The sequence below is a fragment of the Pelobates fuscus genome, chromosome 3, assembly GCF_036172605.1.
Source record: "Pelobates fuscus isolate aPelFus1 chromosome 3, aPelFus1.pri, whole genome shotgun sequence".
NCBI lineage: Eukaryota > Metazoa > Chordata > Amphibia > Anura > Pelobatidae > Pelobates > Pelobates fuscus.
The window spans coordinates 409,568,722-409,579,535 of record NC_086319.1 but is presented as its reverse complement, the minus strand read 5'-3'; the positions used below and the strand labels follow the sequence as shown (position 1 = coordinate 409,579,535).

The 10,814-nt window shown below is 36.1% G+C and overlaps 1 protein-coding gene across 1 annotated transcript; it reads right to left on the bottom strand.

Annotated features, from left to right (window-relative positions):
- Positions 1-3,002: 3,002 nt before the first annotated feature.
- Positions 3,003-10,301, bottom strand: LOC134603703 (olfactory receptor 5P55-like; the record flags this gene model as incomplete). Its single annotated transcript, XM_063449881.1, has 3 exons — positions 10,199-10,301; positions 4,122-5,030; positions 3,003-3,019 (listed from the first exon to the last, which is right to left on the bottom strand). Coding segments are annotated over exons 1-3 (1,029 nt in total), but the record flags the coding sequence as incomplete, so codon positions are not given.
- Between the last annotated feature and the right edge of the window lie 513 nt (positions 10,302-10,814).

Genomic DNA, 10,814 nt, shown 5'->3' with positions numbered 1-10,814 from the left:
GCACAAAAGGAGTAAATTTTACCTTCTGAAAAATATATATACATATATAACAGGTACTCCGTATAAAATGATTATGTAACCCATATAAAACAGTTATAATAAGTAAAGATAATCTATAAACTCACAATTTTTTGAGCCTATTAGAAGTTGGCTCTAAAATTGTAATGGGGGTGTTAGTTAGTGGAGACCAGGAAAAGGCAGGAATTTTAAATAACAATTTTTCCTCCATATATTAAGGAAAAACCCATGGCAATAGATGTGCAAATGATTGCTACTAAAAACTTGCAGAATAATTGTAATTGGTTAACTCAAGACAAGGTGCTGCAGCAACTAAAGAAAGTTAATATAAACAAAGCTCCAGGGCCTGACGGTATGCATCCACGAGTACTTAAGGAACTAAGTGTAGAAATAAGTGAACCTCTGTTTTTAATCTTTCAAGATTCTTTTCTTTCAGGAAGTGTTCCGGAGGATTGGAGGAAGGCAGATGTGGTTCCTATATTCAAAAAGCGTTCAAAATCCTTGCCTGGAAATTATAGACCTGTGAGCTTAACTTCTGTGGCTGGGAAAATATTTGAAAGGTTATTAAGGGATAATATTCCAGAATTAATTGAGAAGAACATGGTTATGTAGCGTTACTTACCTTATCCGGGGGCCGGCCGCGGTCCTGCTGCTGCACGAGCCGCGCGCGGCTCATCCGACTGCTTCAATAGGAAAGCGGTCACGTGTCCCGCCTGAATCTAAGAGCGCGCCGCGAGTCTCGGGCACGCTCTTAAAGAGACAGTGGGAGCCTAAATTGCCAAAAGACTCCCATTGGCCCCTGTCATACCACACTCCCCATACACTTACCTTTTGGGGGTGTGGAAATGACAGGAGCCAATCATATTAGTTTAGAAGATATTTAAACTCACCTTTTTCCTTTAGTTCCTTGCCCTATCGTGGTTTCTGCTACAGTTCCCTTTAGCGCTTGTGGTGTTCAGTTGTGTTCCTCCGTATTTGACCTTGGCTTTGTATTCTGACTTCGTTTTCGCTTTATCCTTATCTGTTCTGTTTGCAGGCTTGCTGTTTCCTGTGTACCAGACCCCGGCTAGTCCTAGTTTACGCTGTCTCTTTGTGCCCTTGACCTCGGATCGTTCCTGACTCTGTACTTCTCCTATTTACGTCGAGTCTGGCCACTCTAAGGACCGGTAGACGTATCTTCCCTCTGTGTTGTCTTCTGTTTAGCTGGATTCTGCGTGTTGTGGTATATTCTCGTTACAGGTTATCAGCAACAATCAGGACGGTTTTATGAAGCACAGGTCATGTCAAACTAACTTGATTGCATTCTACGAAGAAGTAAGTAGAAATATAGATCAGGGTGTTGCAGTGGATGTGATCTATTTGGATTTTGCCAAGGCATTTGATACAGTTCCACACAATAGATTAGTGTTCAAACTCAAGGAAATCGGTCTAGATGAAAATGCTTTTTCTTGGATAGAACATTGGCTTAAAAATAGAGTACAAAGAGTTGTCATTAATGGTAAATTTTCAAGCTGATATTACTTTGCTGCAGAGGGTTTTAGACAGACTGGGGGACTGGGCACTCAAAAGGCAGATTAAATTTAATGTTGAAAAATGCAAAGTTATGCACTTCGGCGTAAAGAATACACAAGCAACGTATACCCTTAATGGAAGCGAATAAGGGATAACAACACACGAAAAGGACTTGGGAATTGTTATAGACAACAAACTATGCAACAATGTGCAATGTCAATCAGCAGTGGCCAAGGCCAGTAATGTATTGTCATGCATGAAAAAGGGCATTCATTCTCGGGACGAGAATATAATTTTGCCTCTTTATAAATCACTGGTAAGACCACATATTGAATATACTGTGCAATTTTGGGCACCTGTTCTAAAGAAGGATATTATGGCACTAGAAAAAGTGCAGAGGCGGGCTACAAAATTAATAAAAGGAATGGAACATATCACCTATGAAGAAAGGTTAACAAATTTAAACCTCTTTAGTTTAGAAAAACATTGTCTCAGAGGGAATCTGATAACATTATACAAATATATCTGGGGCCAATACAAACCATTGTGTGGAAATCTATTCACAAACTGGACTTTACATGTCATGCGTTAAGATTGGAAGAAAGAAGATTTTGTCTAAGGCAAATAAAAGGATTTTTTACTGTAAGAACAATAAGGATGTGGAATTCTCAGCCTGAAGAAGGGGTTTTATCAGACTCCATACAGATGTTAAAACAGCAATTAGATGCATACTTGCAAAAACAGAATATTCAAGGATATAATTTTTCAATGTAGGGTAATAGCTTCTTGATCCAAGGATTAATCTGACTGCCAGTCTGGGGTCAAAATTGATTTTTTTTCCTAGGTTGTTGCAAAATTGGATGTGCCGCAAACTGTTTTTTGCCTTCTTTTGGGTCAACAGCAAAAAACAAATGTGAGGAATGCTGAACTTGATGGACTTGATGTAACTATGCAGTTACCTGTGGTGTACTGCAGGGATCTGTACTTGGACCCATTCTCTTTAATATTTTTATTGGTGATATTGCAGAATGTCTTGATGGTAAGATATGTCTTTTTTGCTCATGAAATTAAGATATGTAACAGGGTCGATGTTTCAGGAAAGATAAGCCAAACAGCAAATGATTTGGGTAAACTAGAAAAATGGTCAGAGCTGAAGCAGTTGACATTTAATGTGGAGTAATGCAAGATAATGCATCTTGGATGTTATAACCCAAGGGCAGAGTACAGAATATTTGATAGAATTCTTTCCTCAACATCTCAGGAAAGGTATTTAGGGGTGATTATTTCAGATGACTTAAAGATAGGCAGACAATGTAGTAGAGCATCAGGAAATGTCAGCAGAATGCTTGGTTGTATAGGGAGAGATTTTAGCAGTAGAAATAGGGAAGTGCTCATACCATTGTGCAGAACACTTGTGAGATCTCACTTGGAGTATTGTGCGCAGAACTGGAGACCGTATCTTCAGAAGGATATTGATACTTTAGAGAAAGTTCCGAAAAGGGCTACTAAACTGGTCCATGGATTACAGGATAAAACTTACAAGGAAAGGTTACATGATCTTAACATGTATAGCTTGGAGGAAAGACGAGATAGGGGGATATGATAGAAACATTTAAATACATAAAGGGAATCAACACAGTAAAGGAGGAGACTATATTTAAAAGAAGAAAAACTACCACAACAAGAGGACATAGTCTTAAATTAGATGGGCAAAGGTTTAAAAATAATATCAGGAAGTATTACTTTATTGAGAGGGTAGTGGATGCATGGAATATCCTTCCAGCTGAAGTGGTAGAGGTTAACACAATGAAGGAGTTTAAGCATGCGTGGGATAGGCATAAGGCTATCCTAGTTATAAGATAAGACCAGGGACTAATGAAAGTATTTCAAAAATTGGGCAGACTAGATGGCCGAATGGTTCTTATCTGCCGTCACATTATATGTTTCTATGTAATTTATTCCCTGTGTGGATTAACGCCAGCAATCCTGTTCCTGTGTGGGATAATGCCAGCAAAGCCTGTTCCTGTGTGGGTTAACACCTGCAACCCTGTTCCAGCCTGGGTTAACCCCTGCAACCCTATTCCAGCCTTGGTTAATGCATGCAACCCTGTTCCAGCCTTAGTTACCCCTGCAACCCTGTTCCAGCCTTGGTTAACCCCTGCAAGCCTGCTACCACTTCAATCAAGCCTTTATTAATTTGCCCAGTACTGAAACTCTGTAAAAGACTTTATTTTATATTAAGGACTTTTTATTTCCTATGAATATATTGCCTTATTTTCTGCTTCTATTTTGCATTGGGAGTTTTTCGGTATACTTATGTGTTTTATAATAAAGACCTTAAATTTAAAGACTGTGTCTGTCCAAATCTCTGCATACTGAGCCCATTCACCCCAAACCCGTGACAATATCTATGAAAAGTCTTAACTAAGATATTGCCCTTGTCTCCAAATATATATAGTAATTATTGTCCCACAGAATACATTGCACTCCTTTTGGCTAGTAAATGAAAAAATAAATGTCCAATGCTATTATAATGTACAAATGAATTAAATAATTATTTCAGATATTCCTGTATATTAAAGAGTATGGATTAATTTTCTGTAGTGCTTTTTGGATGTCATTGTTCTTTAGGCTGTATATTATTGGATTAAGCATTGGGGTCACCACTGTAAAAAACATAGACAGTATTTTGCTTGTAGACAAAGATTTTTCATTAGTTGGAACTGTGTAAATACTGATGAGAGTCCCGTAGTATATGGAAACAACAGTCAGATGGGAGCTGCAGGTAGAGAAGGCTTTCTTTTTCCCACTAATTGAGGGGATTTTAGCAACAGTGAGAGCAATATAGATATATGATACCATTACCATTAAGAAAGGTATAATAAGGACAAAGACAGAAAGGAATAGCGCTTCTATATGTATTATTAGAGTATCAGAACACGAAAGCTTCAAGAGTGGATAAAGATCACAAAAGAAATGATCAATTATGTTAGGTCCACAAAACACCAGCTGAGGTATTGTTACTGCCATAAATAGAGCCATAAGAAAGCCTAACACCCAGGATATAACTATTAATTTAATACAAAAGGCATGGTCCATTATAGAGTTATATTGCAGGGGGTTACAGATGGCCAGATATCGGTCATAAGACATCACAGTTAACAAAAAGCATTCTGAAGATTCCACAGCTCCAAATACATAGTACTGAGTTATACACGCTTTAAGAGATACGATACCTCCTTCGTGATTGACGATGGAAAGCATGTGAGGTGCTATACTTGTTGTCAACAAAATATCTGATATGGACATTTGAGTAAGAAAGAAATACATTGGAAAATGAAGGTGTCTGAAACATGACACCAACACAATGATGAGGAAATTTCCAGATATTGTCAAACAATAAACACCAAGAATGATAGAAAATAATAAATGCCTCATGCTTTGAAGGTGATGGAATCCCAATAGGATTATCTCAGTGACCATTGTGTAGTTCTCCATATCTATTATTGGCAGATAAAAGAAGAAAATATAATATAGTGACAGCAGTTCTAACAGTAGATCAGACCATTATTTACAATCTATATCAAATGGCACTGCAACAAGCTATCAGTATATCAGCAATAACATATTCCTTAAAACTGTGTTAATATAGGCTTAATTTAGTTTTAGTTTCTCATTTGCTTTACATAGTTACATAGCTGAAAATAGACTTGCGTCCATCAAGTTTAGCCTTCCTCACATAAGTTTTTGCTGTTGATCCAAAAGAAGGCAAAAAACCTAGTCTGAAGCGCTTCCAATTTTGCCACAAACCAGGAAAACATTCCTTCTTGACCCCAAAATAGCAGTCAGATGTCTCCTTGGATCAAGCAGCTATTACCCCACTAATTAGAAATTATATCCCTGTATGTTATGTTTTTGCAATTATTTATCCAATTGCAGTTTAAACATATGTAATGACTCGGACAAAACCATCTCTTCAGGTAGAGAATTCAATATCCTTATTGCTCTTACTGTAAAAAAAACTTTTTTTTGCCTTAGATGAAATCTCCTTTCTTCCAGCCTAAATGTGTGACCTCATGTCCTATGTAGAGCCTGTTTATGAATAGATTTCCAGAAAAAGGTTTGTACTGACCCCGAATATATTTGTATAATGTTATCATATCCCCTCTCAGGCTCTTTTTTTCCAAACTAAACAGATTTAATTTTTTTAACCTTTCTTCATAACTAAAATGCTCCATTCCTTTTATCAATTTTGTAGCTTGTCTCTGGACTTTTTCTTTTTCTAACAGTGGTCTTCAATAGACTTGATGCAAATGTTCAGTTTAGTCAAATAATTGTCCTAATATTGCAATTTTTTCAAGATGTCTGATGCTTGTTAATGTGACTGTTTGGTTTGGCCAAATATTCAAGGAAACAATCAGAAATAATAAAAGAGAGAAAGAAGGGGTCAATCATTATTTACAATATATTGTGTATATATTTACAGCACATTGATTGGAACAAATGTCCATCATTTTGATTTGAGTATGTTACAATGAAGGAAAGAATAAATAGTGTGAATAGTGTCTCTCTGCAAATATTGTAAGAACAAGTGTAAACTTTGGTAATTTCTATCACCATAGATGAATCAAACAAATAAAGTGAACATATCTTATAGAGCTATTCACTAAAGGGAGAATTTAATGTGAATGTAAAGGGAATTTCAAATTTAAGGTGAAAAAGTTGAATTGGAAAAATTCTCTCAACCGTCTATGCTTTCAGATCAGCTACTCTGGCCTTAAAATTGAAATACACGTGACATTTTCACTTTAGTAAGAATTCAAGTGAAGGACGAGACATCTCCACAATTCTATTTTAGCTTAGTTTTCTGTTAAACATATAGCTAAATATTTTCATGAGAAATATAAGAATAATATAATTATTAATTCTAACTTTACTCACCTTACTCTTTAAACGTTAATGATTTAATGTGTCTCTAGATGTTTGAATAATGTTAAGTAATAAATACAACTTCATTTGAAAAAACATTCATTTTTCTATATTTCATTTACCCATGCAGTCTGCAATATCACACATGTTCTGAGATGTCCAGGAATGATAATATATTGACAAATTCCTCAATTTTCCGTGATGGTTTTAGTTTGTTTAAAAACCTGTCGCTATATATATTGATTATTTTTTTTGTTTAGAAAAGAATTTCAACTTTCAAGAAACAAATATAAGAGAAAGATATTTATTCATTGATTGCAGTACCAAAATGAATGAATATACTTCTGCTTATGCTTTTGTATAAACACTTTCTAATTGGACTCGTAAATGGAACATGTCTTAAGAACATTTTTTCATTTACTATGTGTCAGGGTATCATATAGAACTGGCCTAAAACGTAAGAGGGAATACATAATTAAGACAAATGATGCATACATTGCTCTGTAAGAGGTGCTGAAAAACTAGCTTAACATCACTTTATCCAATCACAGAATTCTATTCTAAATTTGTGCTTATTTCTACCATAAATTGCCATGCATAGCTTGCGTCAAATAATTACTAACAATCCTGTAAATAATGCATCATTGGTCTATCAGTCATTGACTTACTTATATCAGCATCTCAGAGTTAACATTTGGTGACTCTTTAAAGCCATATCATATTTTCCAGACATAGCTTTTATAGATTGACCTAAATACATAGAGATTACCTTAAGACTCTACGGTGTTATTAACATCAGTGCATAGAGTAAGATACTTACTGACATCCAAGAGGGAAACATTTTATTTTTCCAAGATATTGTTTAACTCTTTATTCTTTCAACACAAGCCATATGTCTAAAGAAACTTCAAAATCATGACTAAAGGTGTTTGAACAACATATAATCCAGTCAGTTAATTCTATGGAATGTTACTGAACTGTAACTTTAAAAAATTAAATTCCAATGGAAAATGTAATACATGCATGATACATCCTACTACCAATGCAAACGATAGAGCTGTATATTAATTTGAGTGTAATGAATGTAATTAAACACAGCTATGTTGAATGATTTTATGTAATTGGGAATATCTTAAACCCATAATGGTTACAGATCTTCTTTATGCCACATCCAAGTTCAACGATTACATGTAGGGAAAAAGGCGAAGACAACAAATATAGTGCCTACCCTTACTGCAAACACTGAACTACGACATGGCCTGATGAAACAAAAATTGTATAACATGGTTTGGTAAGATGAACAACGTAAAAATGAATCTGCTCTAGCAACTGTTGTACCTCTTTCAAACCATCCCTATTAACATACCAAGGGCTTACTTTAAGTCGATAAAAGAAAAGTGCTCTAAAATCATGAGGTCACAGATTATCCTCTCCCATGGGGCCTGCCATCAGTTTTATGATACAGCCAAGCAACCCACATGCTCTGTATCATGGACTGGCACATGCCGGACACCAATAAACTTTAGGTCAATCTAGGGAGAAGAGGAGGCTTAGGATAAGATTCTTCTCTGGTTTGGGGCATGGATTTAGCAATCAGAGGAATAAAGTTGAGTAACCCTTTTAAAAGAGAGTCTCTCCAGTGAACAACACCTGGACCACTTACACAATCTGGATATAGAGGAAGGGTTATCGCTGGTAGAGCATTGGAGATTCAAAACTTCTGATTGGGTTTATGTCCAACAATAGTGCACAACAGAAGGTGTCAAATCTATTGTAGACCTTATCCCAGTGGGGGGCTCAACAGGCATAGAAAGGTATAGGGTACTTCCAAATCCAAAATTATTATGCCTCAATCCCAAGTTAACAACTAAATCTTACAGATCAGACACAGTTAGAGATGTTTTGCTCAACAAGAGCACATATGTTCCAAGATATATCTACCCCATAGGTGATCCTTTTGAACGGTACCTTTGGAATGACTTTAAAAATTGTTGTGCACTGGTAATCAGATACACACAGGTCGCTGACAAAAGCAGGAATGGGAGAAGATCTTTATCATCACACATCAGGGATCCTTTTATTCCAAGGTCCAGGAGATGGAGTATAAGCTTCTTACACCACATTGTTGTAGAATACATGAGCTGCTCTACTGTACACACACTGAGATTCAGGATGTGTGTTGTAGATGTGGGGAGGGTGTTGAATATTTGGTGGCTATGCCTGTGGATATTTCCCTACTGGAGACAAATTCATAACATTATAATAGAGATAACAAGGGTAGACCTGCCCTTTCAGCACCTACCCATGCTATTGCATCACACTAAGACAATTTTTTCCAAATATAAGATGTTGCTCACTAAACACCTCCTGAACGCAGTGAACTTACTGATCCCGTTGCTGTGGAAGCAGACATTGCAGCCAACCGTCCTGCAGTGGGTAGTCAAAGTCAAGAAAATTAGCATCATGGAGTCAATGATTGCACAAGTCAAAAGTATCATGGAAAAATATACAATGACTTGGACATAATGGTTGAATTAAATAGTAGGTAGGGGAGAGTAGCATGTAGAGACTGAACCTATGATTGCTACTTAAACACTTTCTTCTGACAGACGATGACTATAGGTCGCGAGTTAATGAAAAGGAGGGGATATAGAGTGAAAGGGGAGGACTTTAGTGTCCTTTGACAGAAGTCCTCAAGACTATCCTTACTAGATAGCACAATATAATATACCAGCAACCTAGCACTAGAGGGTCAGTGTTTTCTGTTTTCTTTTTCTCTCTCTCAATCTCTCTCTTCCTTCCTCTTCCCTCCCTCCTTATACATTTCCTCCATTCTCAGTCCCTACTTGCTTTAAAGTAGAGGTTAACTGCAAATATGTTAATATTATTGATCCACTCAGAAAAAATGCACTATAATTTGGATAGAAAAAAAAAACTAGAGTTTTAAACACAGTATGACATATTGCAATGAGTTAAATGATTATGCTCTCCACACTTAAGTCGTATTGTATGTCATATTCCACCTGTATTTGCATGTTATAGATGACTATTTGATTATAAGAAATGGAAAAACAAAATATCCAAAAGTAAAGATAGTAAAAAAAAAAAATATGGGTGAGAACACACAATATATAAATGTAATATTACCACCAAGTAAGATATGGATTTAGCCTGAAATACAAAATAAAAACAGACCAATGTTTAGTATAATATATATTCATAAAAAACATTTTTGTTTATATAACTCACATATTGCAAAATATAGTAGACTAACATTTTTAAACTAGCAAGGTACTAGATTTTTTCATCAAATTCTATAAAAAAAAAATCTCCTCCAAACTTACACAAATAAATAAAAGGAACTTCCAAAGGCCTTACCTGCTCAAGTAAGTGAAGCAGACCTACACCAACACCTTGCTCCTGCCTTGTTAAGCCAGGATGGCTCACAATGCTCAGATGAGAACACTCCAGCCACTACACACAACATCCAAAACTTCCTTGGGTAACAACAAACTCTGGCAAATTGTGTTTAAGACAGAGATGCCGGTTGTAACTACATGTATCCAGGCTACAAAGTAAAATATAACTGATCTACAACAATGGCTGACAGCATTTGTGAAATAGTGCAATGAATGCAGTTGGTACAAGCCCACATATTTTAACAAGTGGCCCGACTTGACGATATAGGCAGAAGGAAGAATATTAAGGTTTACTGACCTTTGTAATGTCCACAACCTACCACCCCAACCACTGCACACCGGGACATCATCCTGCACTGTCAGACAATGGCTGAGAATCAAAGCATGATGACTGCGTTGTATTCTACTCTGATGCAAATCCATGCTGCCTAAAGCACTTCAAACCACTGGACTTCCCTACTGCTGGTCTACTCCCATAACTTTCTGGGTCATTTAAGATGGGTACAAACAATATGAAAACAAACAAAAAACTATCACTGATTCCTCTCTTGCAACTGTCATTAGTCTAATACTATCCTTACTTTTTGTGTCATTTTACCCCACTCCCTCTAGCATGTAAGCTCATTGGGCAGGACCCTCAACCCATCTGTTCCTGTGTGTCCAACTTGTCTGGTTACAACTACATGTTTGTTTGTCCACCCACTGTAAAGCGCTGCGGAATTTGTTGGCACTATATAATAATAACATAATATATAACATAATAATAATAATAATAATAATAATAATAATAATAATAATAATAATAATTATAATCACCACAATGTCGTGAGAATAGTGAATAACAAGTATATAATATACATAAAAAACAAGTGAAAAGTGGCGCTACAATATTGTTCAAATAAATAAATAAATGTAATAAAATATTGTGCAATCAGA